The sequence below is a fragment of the Callionymus lyra genome, chromosome 15, assembly GCF_982586985.1.
Source record: "Callionymus lyra chromosome 15, fCalLyr1.hap1.1, whole genome shotgun sequence".
NCBI lineage: Eukaryota > Metazoa > Chordata > Actinopteri > Syngnathiformes > Callionymidae > Callionymus > Callionymus lyra.
The window spans coordinates 21,473,664-21,486,939 of NC_141832.1; the positions used below are offsets into that span (position 1 = coordinate 21,473,664).

General features: G+C 37.4%; 2 protein-coding genes across 2 annotated transcripts; one reads left to right on the forward strand and one right to left on the reverse strand.

The window, feature by feature from the left end:
• Positions 1-2,555: 2,555 nt before the first annotated feature.
• On the forward strand, positions 2,556-5,556 carry rpl19 (ribosomal protein L19). Its single transcript, XM_087809365.1, has 6 exons — positions 2,556-2,604; positions 2,969-3,075; positions 4,632-4,754; positions 4,859-4,979; positions 5,168-5,278; positions 5,372-5,556. Exons 1-6 carry the CDS (start codon positions 2,600-2,602, stop codon positions 5,493-5,495), a joined length of 591 nt encoding a protein of 196 aa, XP_087665491.1. The 5' UTR covers positions 2,556-2,599; the 3' UTR covers positions 5,496-5,556.
• A 1,059-nt stretch (positions 5,557-6,615) lies between these two features.
• Positions 6,616-9,515, reverse strand: LOC148065334 (alpha-2,8-sialyltransferase 8F-like). Its single transcript, XM_087809841.1, has 7 exons — positions 9,404-9,515; positions 8,906-8,980; positions 8,762-8,836; positions 8,499-8,658; positions 7,991-8,103; positions 7,812-7,904; positions 6,616-7,751 (listed from the first exon to the last, which is right to left on the reverse strand). The coding sequence occupies exons 1-7, from the start codon at positions 9,487-9,489 to the stop codon at positions 7,283-7,285; spliced, it is 1,071 nt and encodes a 356-aa protein (XP_087665967.1). The 5' UTR covers positions 9,490-9,515; the 3' UTR covers positions 6,616-7,282.
• Positions 9,516-13,276: the final 3,761 nt, after the last annotated feature.

Genomic DNA, 13,276 nt, shown 5'->3' on the forward strand with positions numbered 1-13,276 from the left:
CTTTGGGTAATTCTATTATTGTGCTGATCCTACAGAGTTGGGAAAATAATTATGGGTATTATAGTTTTACTGTTATTGTAAGCTACACATTGAGCTGTTTAGTATTGTGAAGCAATGAACAGGCCACAGATACGATTCTGAAAAAGAAGTACTAGCACAAATACGTCTTGCCTCTAATACTTGACACAGATATCGTGAGGAAATAAGTCCAATCGATAGAATCCACAGGTTAAATATGGCGGTGTAATAGTCCAAGCTTATGCCAGGGAAACTCAAGATTCACATCCCGCTCATGTCTGTTCAATGTAGTGCAATTTACTGTTAGTTTCTTGAAGTATGCTTCAGTAAACCAGAATGTATAATAAAAGTATATACCTAGTAAATTGGTAGTATGGAGAGTAGTATTTTTTTAGCACACGTGTGTAAACTATCGACCTGTTTTTTTGAGGTATTTCTGTCTATTTAAGTATGCTCCAATAAACATAAATGCAGTACTTTTGTAAACTACACCATAGACTCTAGGTTGAACCTATTACACTGGTAGTATAGAGATGAGTATACTTTATTAAACTTCCAATTAAGCCTGAAGAAGCATTACATTAGTATACTTTTAGTACACTACACGAACATATACCTTAGTATACTTGATAAGGGGGAGGCTTGTCTTGAACTTTCGAACTAACTTGTGGTTTAAAAAAACTACAGAACGTTAATTACGTAGCTTCTACTGGATTCATTACAACCTTTAGAGCTCTTTAAAGCTTTTATTTTGAAGGCAAAAATCGCTCTCTACCGGTATTGTCTTGTCCATTTCAGTCTTGAGTGCGCTGGCAGTCTCCTGATGGGAGTAAAGATCCACGCCTGTGGAGGAGCTCCACCTTTATGTATCGATTGACGGGGAGGGGGGACAACAGGGAGAGTCTAATAGAGGCCCTTAGATGTGCGCGGAACCGAGGGGCCTCACTCGGACCCACAGGGACTTGTAATTGGCTGTGACTTATTCCAAAGATAGACTTGTGTATTGCAAGCCGCTGTGACCTCACAAGAGTTGACATCAATGGCATCTGGTGGAGAAATCTATTTGAATATGTACCGTTGAATCATACATAGTTATAAAGACGGATGTTGATACATCTATATATGATAATGTTTGATTCAGACCATCATTTGGTTTCTACACACACACTTATACTTCCACGGTCAAATCATCACATCACGACTACAAAACAGTGTTAAGGGGGTGTTTCTTTGTTATTTACTTGTGTATATGTTATTTCCCAGGACTTGTTGACAAGCCAAGCAGATTCTTCTCTGCATTTTCTTATTGTTGCCATAGGTAACCATACGGGTGGAAATGTGTTCATCTGTAGAAGTGCAACATTTGCTTCTGAATATTCAGTCTTTTACTTCTATCTTTTCAGTGAGTTAGATGACAGTTAACAGGTGTTATTTCAAGCACAGACATAACTAAGCGCTACATGTTCTCACCGGGTCACTTCTAAACTCTAATTACATGTAACCGAAGTAAGAAGAAACTAAAAAATAACGAAATATGATCTTAACTAATTTCCCTTAGATGATTTGATAAAAATAAACATATTATTATAGTTAATAGCTGATCAAAGAGAGTGATTTGTTTTCACTATTCTCTTTGGAAACAGGAAACAACAACCTAAATATATCTTTGTTTAATAGCACTGCATACCAATCGTGATAATGCATTAATAATAATTAAAAAAAAAAACATTAAAACGACGTTTTATTGTTTACCATCCAGAAGATGTGTTTTTACTTTTATTCAAAGAAAAAGAACAAAGACGAAAGAAAAATAAACCTACATGTACCTAAGTTGTTTGTGTAATCAAACAATATAAAAGATATTAGAGAAAACAATAGCTGAAAAATCACAAATGTAATTCAGTTTTTATTTTTTTAATGATACGATTGAATTGTGTATACTTTGCATTTTACAATATTTCAATTTCAAATTGTGGGTTGAAAAAAGGAAAAAGAAGACAAAATTACGTTAGGAAGCAATAAATTATCAGTAAAATAATATTAATGAAGTTATTCAATCGTATTTCTGAATTAGTATGAACTGATTTCGGATATTGCTTCCATTCGTTGTTTCAGCTTTTGTAAGTAATAAAACGTAATCATGTGACATAAAAGTGAGAAGAATTCTTCGAATTTTGTTAATTTGATTTATTTAGTTGAACAAACTAACCGCGCCACGCATGAGCACTCAGAAGCAGTCTGTCACTTGTTGATACTTGGTGAACACTGCCCCCATCTGATGAAAAAAGCAACTGCATGTGTCTCCCATAATGCATTGCAAAAGTAATGGTCGATACCACCATCTCAAACCGGGGGGAACACAATTTAACATTTCCTAAAAGCACACATGTATACAGATTCAATATTATTTGCTTCTATCCTTTCGTTATAAAATTGGACCGATAATGTTTGAATAACCCTAAAGGAACAATAAATAAAACCATACGTTTTCGACAATACGTTAACTTAAGTGGACTCTCCTCTATAATGGTAGCTTCCGGCCAGTGGCTCTTTCCTTCCTTTTTCTATTGAAGTAGCAGCCATGAGGTAGGACCACGCTCTGCGCGGAGCTAAAAACGCGATTAAACTATTAAAATACGCATACGTTTTAACCACCCAGTCCACTTATTTCACACAGTATATCAATTTAAACATATTTACCGGCGTGTATCAGTTAACAGTCGTGATTATATACTTGAATCTATGTCCGCGTTAACACGATGTAACGACAGGAGGCCATGTTGTCAACCCGGTTAGCTGTTTAGCTGACGGCCTGTTGTATGAGCTCATCCAGCTCGGTTCAGACGAGATGTTTCCTAAAAAAACGCGAATATTTTTATTTTTTGTGAATTCTACTGGTATCCTAACATACTATATTGCTGACTTGTGACGGAAATGCGTTGTGTTTCAGCATGCTAAGGCTTCAGAAGAGGCTCGCCTCCAGCGTGTTGAGATGCGGCAAGAAGAAGGTCTGGCTGGACCCCAACGAGACCAACGAGATCGCCAATGCTAACTCTCGTAAGTTTTATTTATTTTTAGTTAACTAAGGGTTTGATGGAAGAGTTCCAACTCGAGTTAGTTTAGCTGCGATGCTAAGTTGATCCACTGTCAAGTCACACGTCTTTGGTCGGTGTGTAAAAAAAAAAAAAAAGAAAAAAAAAAATGTTGAAGGTAAATTGATATAACGATACCTGTATTATATCTTTAAAACATGAATTCAGTGATCATTTTTCTGTGGTATAAAGAAAGTAGTGCATTATTTATTTAATACTTATTCAATAGGGCGTAATTTTGGTTTCAACCCTTTTGTTGAATCCGATTTTTTAAAAATAACTTCAATTTTAACTCCAAAGGTTGGTATTATTGGAAAGCTTGTTAAACAAAATGTTTCAATAAGTAATTACCATTTTACCAAATGGACCCCAACATAAAAAATGTGGCTCACTTATGCATTTAAAAGGCAAACTAATCGAATCGAATTCAATTCATGAAATTGACCGGTTAAAAAAAATCAGTTTGCAAATTGATCAATTGAAAAGATATTTTGCATTCTTCTAGTTTAATGTATAACGTGTAGTTATAGCGATATCAATGACCATTTCAATTTCCTTACGGGATTTGTAGGGTAAAAAAAATAGTCAAATTTGTGGCACGTGTACTACTATCCGTAAATTTGGATATTGTTGATTAATTCGGACATTTGTTCTACTTCTAGCGACTTCTTCTAAAGCACTGTTAGAAATCCGATTTTTTTCACTTGGCTTTCAACTCTTGGATCTAAGTGATATCTTAGTCCCGCTGATGGCTACCTTGGTGCTTGGTTCTGTTCTTATTTTGTGTCGCTTATTTCACTCTTATTACTGACTCCGCTGAAATTCCAATAATCTTTTTACAAGACTGGCAATATGTTTCTGATCTCATGAAGTTAACATCCATGTGTAAAGTTTAAGTATTGAACATTTCTAGTTTAAAGCCTAAAGTTTTCCCAAATTAAGAAACTAAACATTGCAGAACTAAGCAGTTAGTTTTTATTGTACATCTTGCTGTTTGTTCCCAGATCTGTTCGTCACCTTGTCTTAGTCATTACAAGGATGTATTTATCTTGAAACTTATCTTGCACCTGCTTCACCATCCAGGCTTTAGAAAGTGTTTTTGATTATGGAAAAAGTGTAACTTGAGGTGCACCGACTTTATGTATAGTTTCATATTTTAAGATTCATTTTGTTGTGGAAATGTATTAAGAAAAATAAATTATAAATGGGTTGTCACCCCTGGGTGTTTAGTGAGAAAGGAGAATGAGGGATGCACAGCCTTAAACACATTTGTGTCCTGTGGCAGTCCCAGTGTTGAAAAAAAAAGTTGGAGGTGTCCGTTTTCATGTGAAGTGATTCATTAGATTAAAGGTTCATTTGAGGATATGTATATTTGCATGTAATGACTTTTGACCACCATAAAAAGTCAAGATGACTTGATCAAATATACATTAAGTTTTCCACAAACTGCAGATATCTAATCTACTTTTGTCTTGTCTTTAAGATGTCAATGAGAACTGAAATCTATTGTCTCGTTTTCAGGCCAGCAGATCCGTAAACTTGTGAAAGATGGTCTCATCATTCGCAAACCTGTCACGGTTCATTCCCGTGCCCGCTGCCGCAAGAACACTCTGGCGCGTCGCAAGGGAAGACACACTGGCATTGGTATGTTCGGTGTTTATGCGACTATGGCACCCAGTTATCTGGAATCTTGAGAATGATCATGTTTCTTCCATCCTCGCGTTGTAACTTGACTTGATGTGTTTCAGGTAAGAGAAAGGGTACAGCTAATGCCCGTATGCCGGAGAAGCTGATCTGGATGCGCCGCATGAGGATCCTTCGCCGTCTCCTGCGCCGTTACAGGGAGGCCAAGAAGATTGACAGGCACATGTAAGCATCAAATTGTTGCTTTTAATACTGCTGTAAGAAGCATTTCCCTCATACTTGGTTTTACATGGCTATTCTGCTTTTAATTTTCAGAAGTTGGTGATATTGATACTTGTCTAGAACCTCTTCAAGGCTTTTATTAATGATGCATTAGATATTCTTTTTCCTCACTGTTCTGTTGCCTTCCTCAGGTACCACAGCCTCTACCTGAGGGCAAAGGGTAATGTGTTCAAGAACAAACGTATTCTGATGGAACACATTCACAAGCTGAAGGCAGACAAGGCTCGCAAGAAGCTGCTGTCGTAAGTCTTTAATCCAGGCTTGGATCATAGCCGTTTAAGCCATAACCTGTTTGTGTGAATTTCCTCGATTTAACCAAATGATTGTTCATACAGTGACCAGGCTGAGGCTCGTCGCTCCAAGACAAAGGAGGCCCGTAAGCGCAGAGAGGAGCGTCTCCAGGCCAAAAAGGAAGAGATCATCAAGAACTTGTCCAAGGAGGAGGAGACCAAGAAGTAATCCGCTTGATCCTGCCAGGCTGCCATTATGAGTGTGGACAATAAAAAAATGTAAATAAAAAGTCTCCTGTTGTCTTTTCCCCTTACATCAAAAATATCAATTCCATTTTCTCTTGACCTGTTGATGCTTATTTATGAAATCTGCCTCAGTTGAGACTCATTCTGTTTCTCTTGGTTTCAAAGAATGCTTAAACATGGAATCTACAACCAGTGTCGACAATTTAAGTAATTTGTGAAGCGCTTTTCACAAAGTGCTTAAACACAATGGTTGAAATTCATACTTTAAGCCCAAGACGAATACAGCAGCCCCAAGAAAAAGCCTGCAAAAATAAAAGGGTAAAGCAATTTCTTGAAGGAGTCTGTAGACTTAACACCGAAGAGGAAGATTATTCCGAATCTTAGGAGCAACAGCCTGGAAGGATTTCTCTCTGAAAGAACCATTTTAAAATAATACATTTAATTGATCCTGAAAGAAACTGGCAGCTAATGTGTAGTTTTAAGCCCATTTTAACAGGCTCTGGTTCAAGAACTATTGTTAATGCCCGGAATGTTGGCGTGGTGCAACAATTAAAATGAGTGCAGATCTTCTTGTACAACCTGTCTGATGTTTACGCTTTACAACCTGGATGTGCTAGTCCCTTTTATTCGCTTCATGATCAGTAGGTATGAACCACAAACGCTCAAAACATTTTAGTGCTAATTTGCATAACAAAGATGCAGTAGCTGTTATTCATCAGTCCTAGCAATGTGAAAATGACAAGCCAACATTTAGTACAAAACTTTAAAATAAACGATGGTTCACAGCTTTACTTCAATCTCGTCACAGATAGCGATGTGTTCAGAGCTCAATGTAACTGTTTATTTGGACATTATCAGAGGAAAGGCTGCGTCGTTAAAATAAATGATTTCCGTACCCAACAGATGGCGCTATTTCTCTTACATTCTCTGAGGCCTCAGTAAATGAATGGCCTTGCAACATTAAACCCCTTAAACGTCTCTTTTTAGGAGGCCTTAACTGGCAAATATGTAGACTACAAACGGGGCTTGTTCCGTTTTTCTTGAGACGGTTCTTCAAAAAAAGTTATCCTGGACGAACGGCTCTTAATTCTTACACACAGAAATACAAATTACTTATATTTTTATTTTGGAATTTTCTCACATGCACACATAGATATGCGACGAGACAAATGCAAGTACAGAATGACAATTAAAAAAACAACTTTTGGAAAAAAAAAATGATCCTGATACAGTAAACGTGAATGTAATCTTCTGTTAACCTTTTGAAAGTTATTTACATTTGGCATTGTGCTTTCTGAATGTCTTCTTCATGACACGAAGACCTCACACAATATTCTGTTTAACTTACCAGGGCTTTGTGCTTGTTCTTGGTTAAATTGTTCTGGTTGGCTCTTATTGTTGAAGGTCCATAGCATTGCGACGGCATTGTCTTGAAGAGTAAAATTCCAAGGCAAGAATTCCTGTCGATGACAGACCGGTCTAGTCTCCAAAAGTTCCTTCTTTTGTCCCCTATTCAGTCCTGTCTCTAACCTTCAAGTTGCTGCTGTAGTTTGACAAACTCTTGATGAATTGCTTTGTAAACATACAATATACATTTGTATTCAAATCAATAAGTATGAAAAGTTCTTTCCAGGCTTCGGGACTCACACCAACTCACAATATAAAGTATTTTAAAGGGAAAGGAGTTCCCCGGTCGGTCCAACATGCGCACAATAACTTAAAACATATAAACATTACCAGTGAAGGCAGATTTCGATCTCTGAAAATAAATTACTTCTCACAACTTCCGAGTCGAAGCCTAAGTACTCCCTGATTATGGAGCGATAATAACATAGCAAACTCTGACGGCATGGCGTGATGTCCAGGCGGTGCCTCTTCGTCGTCGTAATAATGATGAGACAGTGGATAGAATTCTGAAGGGTGATTGCCATATGGCCAGAATCCATACACATTAACGTTAGCACAGGCTTCCAGAGCCATGCTAACCATCATTAAACCACTGCTTAGTCGAAGAGGTTTGATTCCCTTGGAGCCCCAGAAGTTGGCGAGTTTGATCAGATATTGTGGATTGAAAAAGACAACCCGGGCCGGGACCTTGAAGTCTTCAAGTGTGTAGAGTGCCCTGATGGACATTTCAGTGTTTTTGGACAAGGAAAAGGCAGGTAGTAGGACCAAGGCGTCTCCATAGTTTTGTAGTTTTTTAGCAAATGGGAGACGATTCTCCATCAGAGAACCAAACCTGTTGGTAGAAAGAAGCTGTGAGATGTGATTTGATGTAATAAAACAACCTTTAACTTACAATCTCATCAGAATGCTTGGGTTTGATGTCACCAGACTAGTCTTTTGACCAACGTCTTCCTTGAATTCATCATCCAGAGGAGGTAAATTGCAGCTAAATAGGAGCAGGAAAATAGGAAGACTTTAATAACTGAAATCTTAGATTTGGTCTTTGTTGAATTATCTGGACTCATTTCTCACCGGAAAACAAAGTCAGCGGCATCAATCATAGGTCCACATTTGCTGTCAGACAGGATCCCTCCATTTCCAACAACCGAGCATGTGTCCCAGATTTTGTTTCCAAACGGGTGCTCCTGAGAATACATTACACAAGAGACATTAGAAACAAAACAAGTGAGTCAAACAAGCTTGGCAGGAAAACAAATGACGATGAGGAAAAATGAGTTCAACTGTAACAGGGTGTGACATCATGTCTTGTTGTTTAGAGATTTTATTTATAACTAATTTCATTAGCAGTTCAGTCTAGTGTTGATAAATCTAAAGCCACAATAGCACTTTTGTTAGGGGAAACCTGTAACCTTATCTAGTTGCTTTTATTGGCTGAACTAAGTCTATTTATATATTGACTATACTGGCCTGAACAAAGTCAAAGCACAGCCAAATTTTCAATCTTTAAAACAGTGACAAAAGGAGATTTAAAGGGAATGGAATGTCAACACACGAGATAAAGTGATAAAAAAACATTTACCGATGGAAGATGATTGAAAATTTTTGTTCCGACGATAAACCCTTTACTGTCGATTTTGGCCCTTCTGAAAGTTTCAAATGTGATCTTTGATCCCAATGGGGTGTTGAGCTGGGTGATGATAGCACTGTTGAAACCATTACACCGGCTTTGTAACTCAAACCTGGGGCAGATATCAAAGTTGTGATCAAAACGTCTTGAAAATTAAGAATATAAGTAGGAAAAGTATCTTCTTTGAATCATCCATTTACACATGAATAACTTACTTGATGTTCATATAATTCTGCTCTTGTTTCCTCCACTTATAAGAATATTCTTTCATTACATTGTCAAAGATTTCCCTGGGAAAATTGGAGAGTCAGAGTCTGGGTTAATCGAGTGATTTTTTTTTCTGCTGTGACAGAACTCACCTACAGCCGTCACAAAGTGTTTGGGTCTTTGACAGTTTTCTCTTGAGAGGAGGTGGTTTGTAGTGTAAAATAGAACTGTGGAGAAAGAGCTTCATTCATAATAGTTCAGGACAAATGTTTTGAAAAACTCATATAGGTTATTTTTCAATCAACAGAAGCTTAAACACATTAATAAGAAACATTATCACAGTATGAAGTTTCCATTTCAAAATTCCTGGTGTTGGAATAGAACATTTTCTCTTCAGTAATGCACAATATTGACGTATGTCAACTTTGAATGATAATTAAATCTGAATCTAAGCCACTGTCTCATTGTCTAAAAAAAATGTAACAAAAAAAAGTTTAATTCAGAGAACAGTACTTATATAACTTAAATAACACACACACAGCTAAAAAACTTAAACATACAACAGCACTATGATAAAGGGACACATTTAAATGAAAACTACAGATGATGATGTCCCACAATAAGATCAGTTAAAGATAAAAAACACTAACCTTTCATCATCCATGTACCACATAAGGGTTGTCAGGAGGCTTCCTAGACACATCAGAGTCATCATCATGGACATTAAACGTGCCATTTTAAGATATAGACTTCTCCTCGTCTTCCTTGAGTAAAATAGGGACAGCAAACTGACAGACTTTGTTCTTTATTCAAAACACTTGGGGTGTGGCTTGCTTGACAAGTTACTGGTCCGACAAGAAAAACTACAAAAATTCAATTAAAGGTCCTCTATGGCTATTGCGACTGAAATAGAAGCTGTTACAAGTTGTGGTTTGTTCAAAGTAAAAAGAAATCTATCTTTATTTTATTTCATTTTTAATGTTTTATGTTTTATATAAGCCAATCTGTACATGAACATCAGACGCATGTATAGAAAAGGGAATTTTTAACAACTAACATTGGGAAAACAAACAAAATGCAATAAATATGCCAAAGTACCCTGTTCTTGATTTAAAAGTTGTGGATAGATTGGTTAAAAATAAACATCATCAAGTCTTTTGTGAAACAAAGGTGTGTAAACGGGATTTTCAAATGTGTTTTATCTGCATATAATTTGGGTGAAAGACAAACATGTTGACCTTGTTTGAATTTGAGGTGATAAATATATGAAGCAACGATTTATGGAGCTTGTGCCAGTGGATCTTGTTCTTGGCCCTCTCGAGAGCCGTCGACTGCACTCGATGACATTATAATGGGGTGACAATGTAATGACCTCCATACCATGACTTCAAGAACACAAAAGAGCAGACCGTGTGACTAGACATACATACTTCTCGTCCTGGCCTTGGAATGTGAAAAAATTCACTGTGTTTTCTAAATCACGGCTTTTCTTGTTTTTCAAGACCCACAAGATTCTACAGTGTGATGTTGAGAAAAATTCTTGTACTGGCAAAGTGATAATCGGTGATTTGAAAATATAGTGAAAAATTCCCATGCCTCCAAGATGTAAACAAAATATGAAATGAATAACAATAATTAAAACTATGCAGCAGTATTTGGAAAAGAAAATTATTACTTGAATATAACCGTAATAGGTTTTCTTTTAACATCTGGATCTGCAATACATCCAGATGGGAAGATCCTAAGTGTGATAACAGCTGTAGTGGAAAATCCTTATTAAGATTAACCCAAGACATAATAAGGAATCGATCCATTGATGATGTCATTCCATTGGTAGCTCTCGTCCACGTGAAGAATAAGGAATCCTGTGTCGGCCTGCTCTTAATGGAAGTGATGGTCTGATGAGGCTTCATGAAGCAGTGTCATTATTTTCAGAGTCCACTAGTTGACGGTGTCTGCACTATTTTAAACAGATGGCGCCACCTACTGATCCTAAAAAACTTGACACTGCTTCATCTACATAATGGACCTCACACCTGCTTCCAACACCATCATACTTGACCTGAACTTCTCACTAACTTTTGGACGTCCTGACGAACAGGACTCAACAACAACAACAACAGCGAGAATTCTGACCCGCTTTAGTAGAAGAACTCACATTTCTCCGACCCTAAAAACTCTTCACTGGCTTCCAGTTTCTTTCAGGATCAACTTTAAAATTCTTGTTCTTACTTTCAGATCTATTCATGGTCAGACTCCTCCTTACATCACTGATCTGATCCAGCCTTACACCCCAGCTCAGGCTCTGAGGTCTGTGGATCAGAATCTACTGATGGTTCCTCGCACACGGTTCAGGACCAGAGGAGAGAAATCCTTCCAGGCTGTTGCTCCCAAGCTTTGGAACGATCTTCCTCTCTCTTTGCGCTTGAACTTCAAGAAACATCTTAAGACATTTTAATTTGTGCAGGCTTTTCTCTGAATTTCTGGAACTCCTGTGTTGTCCTCGGTTGTTATCTTGACCTTTTAAGTATATATTTTATTGAGTATTGTTTTGATTGTTTAAGCGAATTGTGACCCTGGTCTGGAAAAACGCTCTATAAATATAAATTACTTACTCCTCTTCATCTGTTACGCACAGCTCTGGGTCTCCCCAGGATTGTGTGCTGAGATTTTTCAAGACTTCAAGCTGTGAATCTTTGTGAAGTTAGTTTCTCTCAGCTGTCAGAATGATGAACAACGGGTGTATAATTGTGACACATTTTTGACAAGTAGTATTATTTATTGTATTCTATTCACTGGGCCACAGAAACTAATTTGGCCCCATTGCTAGTGAATGGAATCCTTGAATCAAATGCTTAACACCTACAAACACCTATAAACAATGATTAAGTCGCAGCAGTTACAGTATATCTTGGTTTTGGCAAGGGCCATTAACATCTACCTCTATAAAGATCCACTGCCTGGAGAGGCACTGTTGCCAACCTAGTTGATTAAATTTAATCCATTTACTTTCAAAATTCTATTTCAATTTTTTTAATGAAAAGTGAGCAAGAAATCTAGAGGCTTTATTTCGGTCCCAGACTTTCTTTTTTTTAAAACACATGCCAAGATGAACTCTCTATAATGCAATGGGCAACAGAATGGGAGCAAAAAACAAATGTGTTTGTGGTATCCCTTCAGTTTTCTCTGGGTCAAGGTGAATGACCTTCCCATGATGTGGGAGGTCAGTGTCCCAGGTCTGTGGTCCTAGGACTCCATGTATATGACATGCGGACAAGACAGTACTTCTTCCTCAGCACAACCTTCAACCAAAAAAAAGAACGAATGAGCCTTTGGGTCACCTTGACCCTGAGATAACACAAGGATGAGAAATGAACAATATCCGGAAAATATGTTATGGACTGAACCAAGACTTTCACAGTCGTCATTTAAAAGGTCTTAATTTCTGGATGAGAGGATGTTACTCAATACCCGGTATGTCTATCTTTCTATAAGTATTTGCATAACTCTCTATTTCTCAACCGAGTGAACTGTTTGGGTGTGTGTGTACGTCAGTCTTTCTTCTAACTGCCTTAGGCATGGACAAAAAAAGAAAGGAATCAACGTGACGAACTGCATTGTCTTGTATTTCGAGCATTCCAAAAGTTGCAATTACAGGAGTGACGCAGTTGGGCGGAAACCAATGGGTGTGACTTTTTAATAATGCTTGACAACGATTGACAACATCAGAGTCTAAATATAAATCCCACGTTGTTACACTGAACATAGTTTTCTAAAACTACAATAGACTCTGGTTTGAGAAGATTAAGCAGGGTGGGGGGGGGTGATCTATATCCTATATTAAAACTAAAACATCATTAAAGAAGCCAAATCCTTACCAGGGTTAAGGGAGAGTCTTGCTAAACGCCACTGCTAAATTACATCCCTTGCCATAAATTTGAAACTATCCACATCTTCATCACGATTTCATATATGATATATTCAGACACATTTGTGATTTGTTGGCCCAAGTCACACCAAAAACAAACAAACAATGTAATAATTTCTCCATCCAGTAGACAAACAAAACTGTTCTTAATAATTTGTGAGACATTAGTCATGTACAAAACCTGCATTACATTGTGACGAGGAAGACACATATTTTCCTTTTCAATCACATGATCCACATGTCGGTAGGTCATTGAGGAGGGCGTGTAGCAGCTGTCAATCAAAACTGGTTTGTTAAAATCATGTTAGTTCTTGACAATGTATATGAGCCATGTGCCTACATGTATTTAAAACCCATTGATTGTTGATATATTTATATATCATATATATTTTATTTAAGCTATCCCTTGTGCTGTCTGAGTCAGGGTGACCGACCTCCACAACTGCGTATGTATTAATGGAAGCCAGGGAGGTCGTTCACCTTGACTCAGAGACAACAAAAGGGATACCATAAACACATTGGTTTTTGGACAACCGTGTCACCTTGACCCTAAGATAATATCAGGGTTAAAAATGATTTTCCATAAATGAAATGA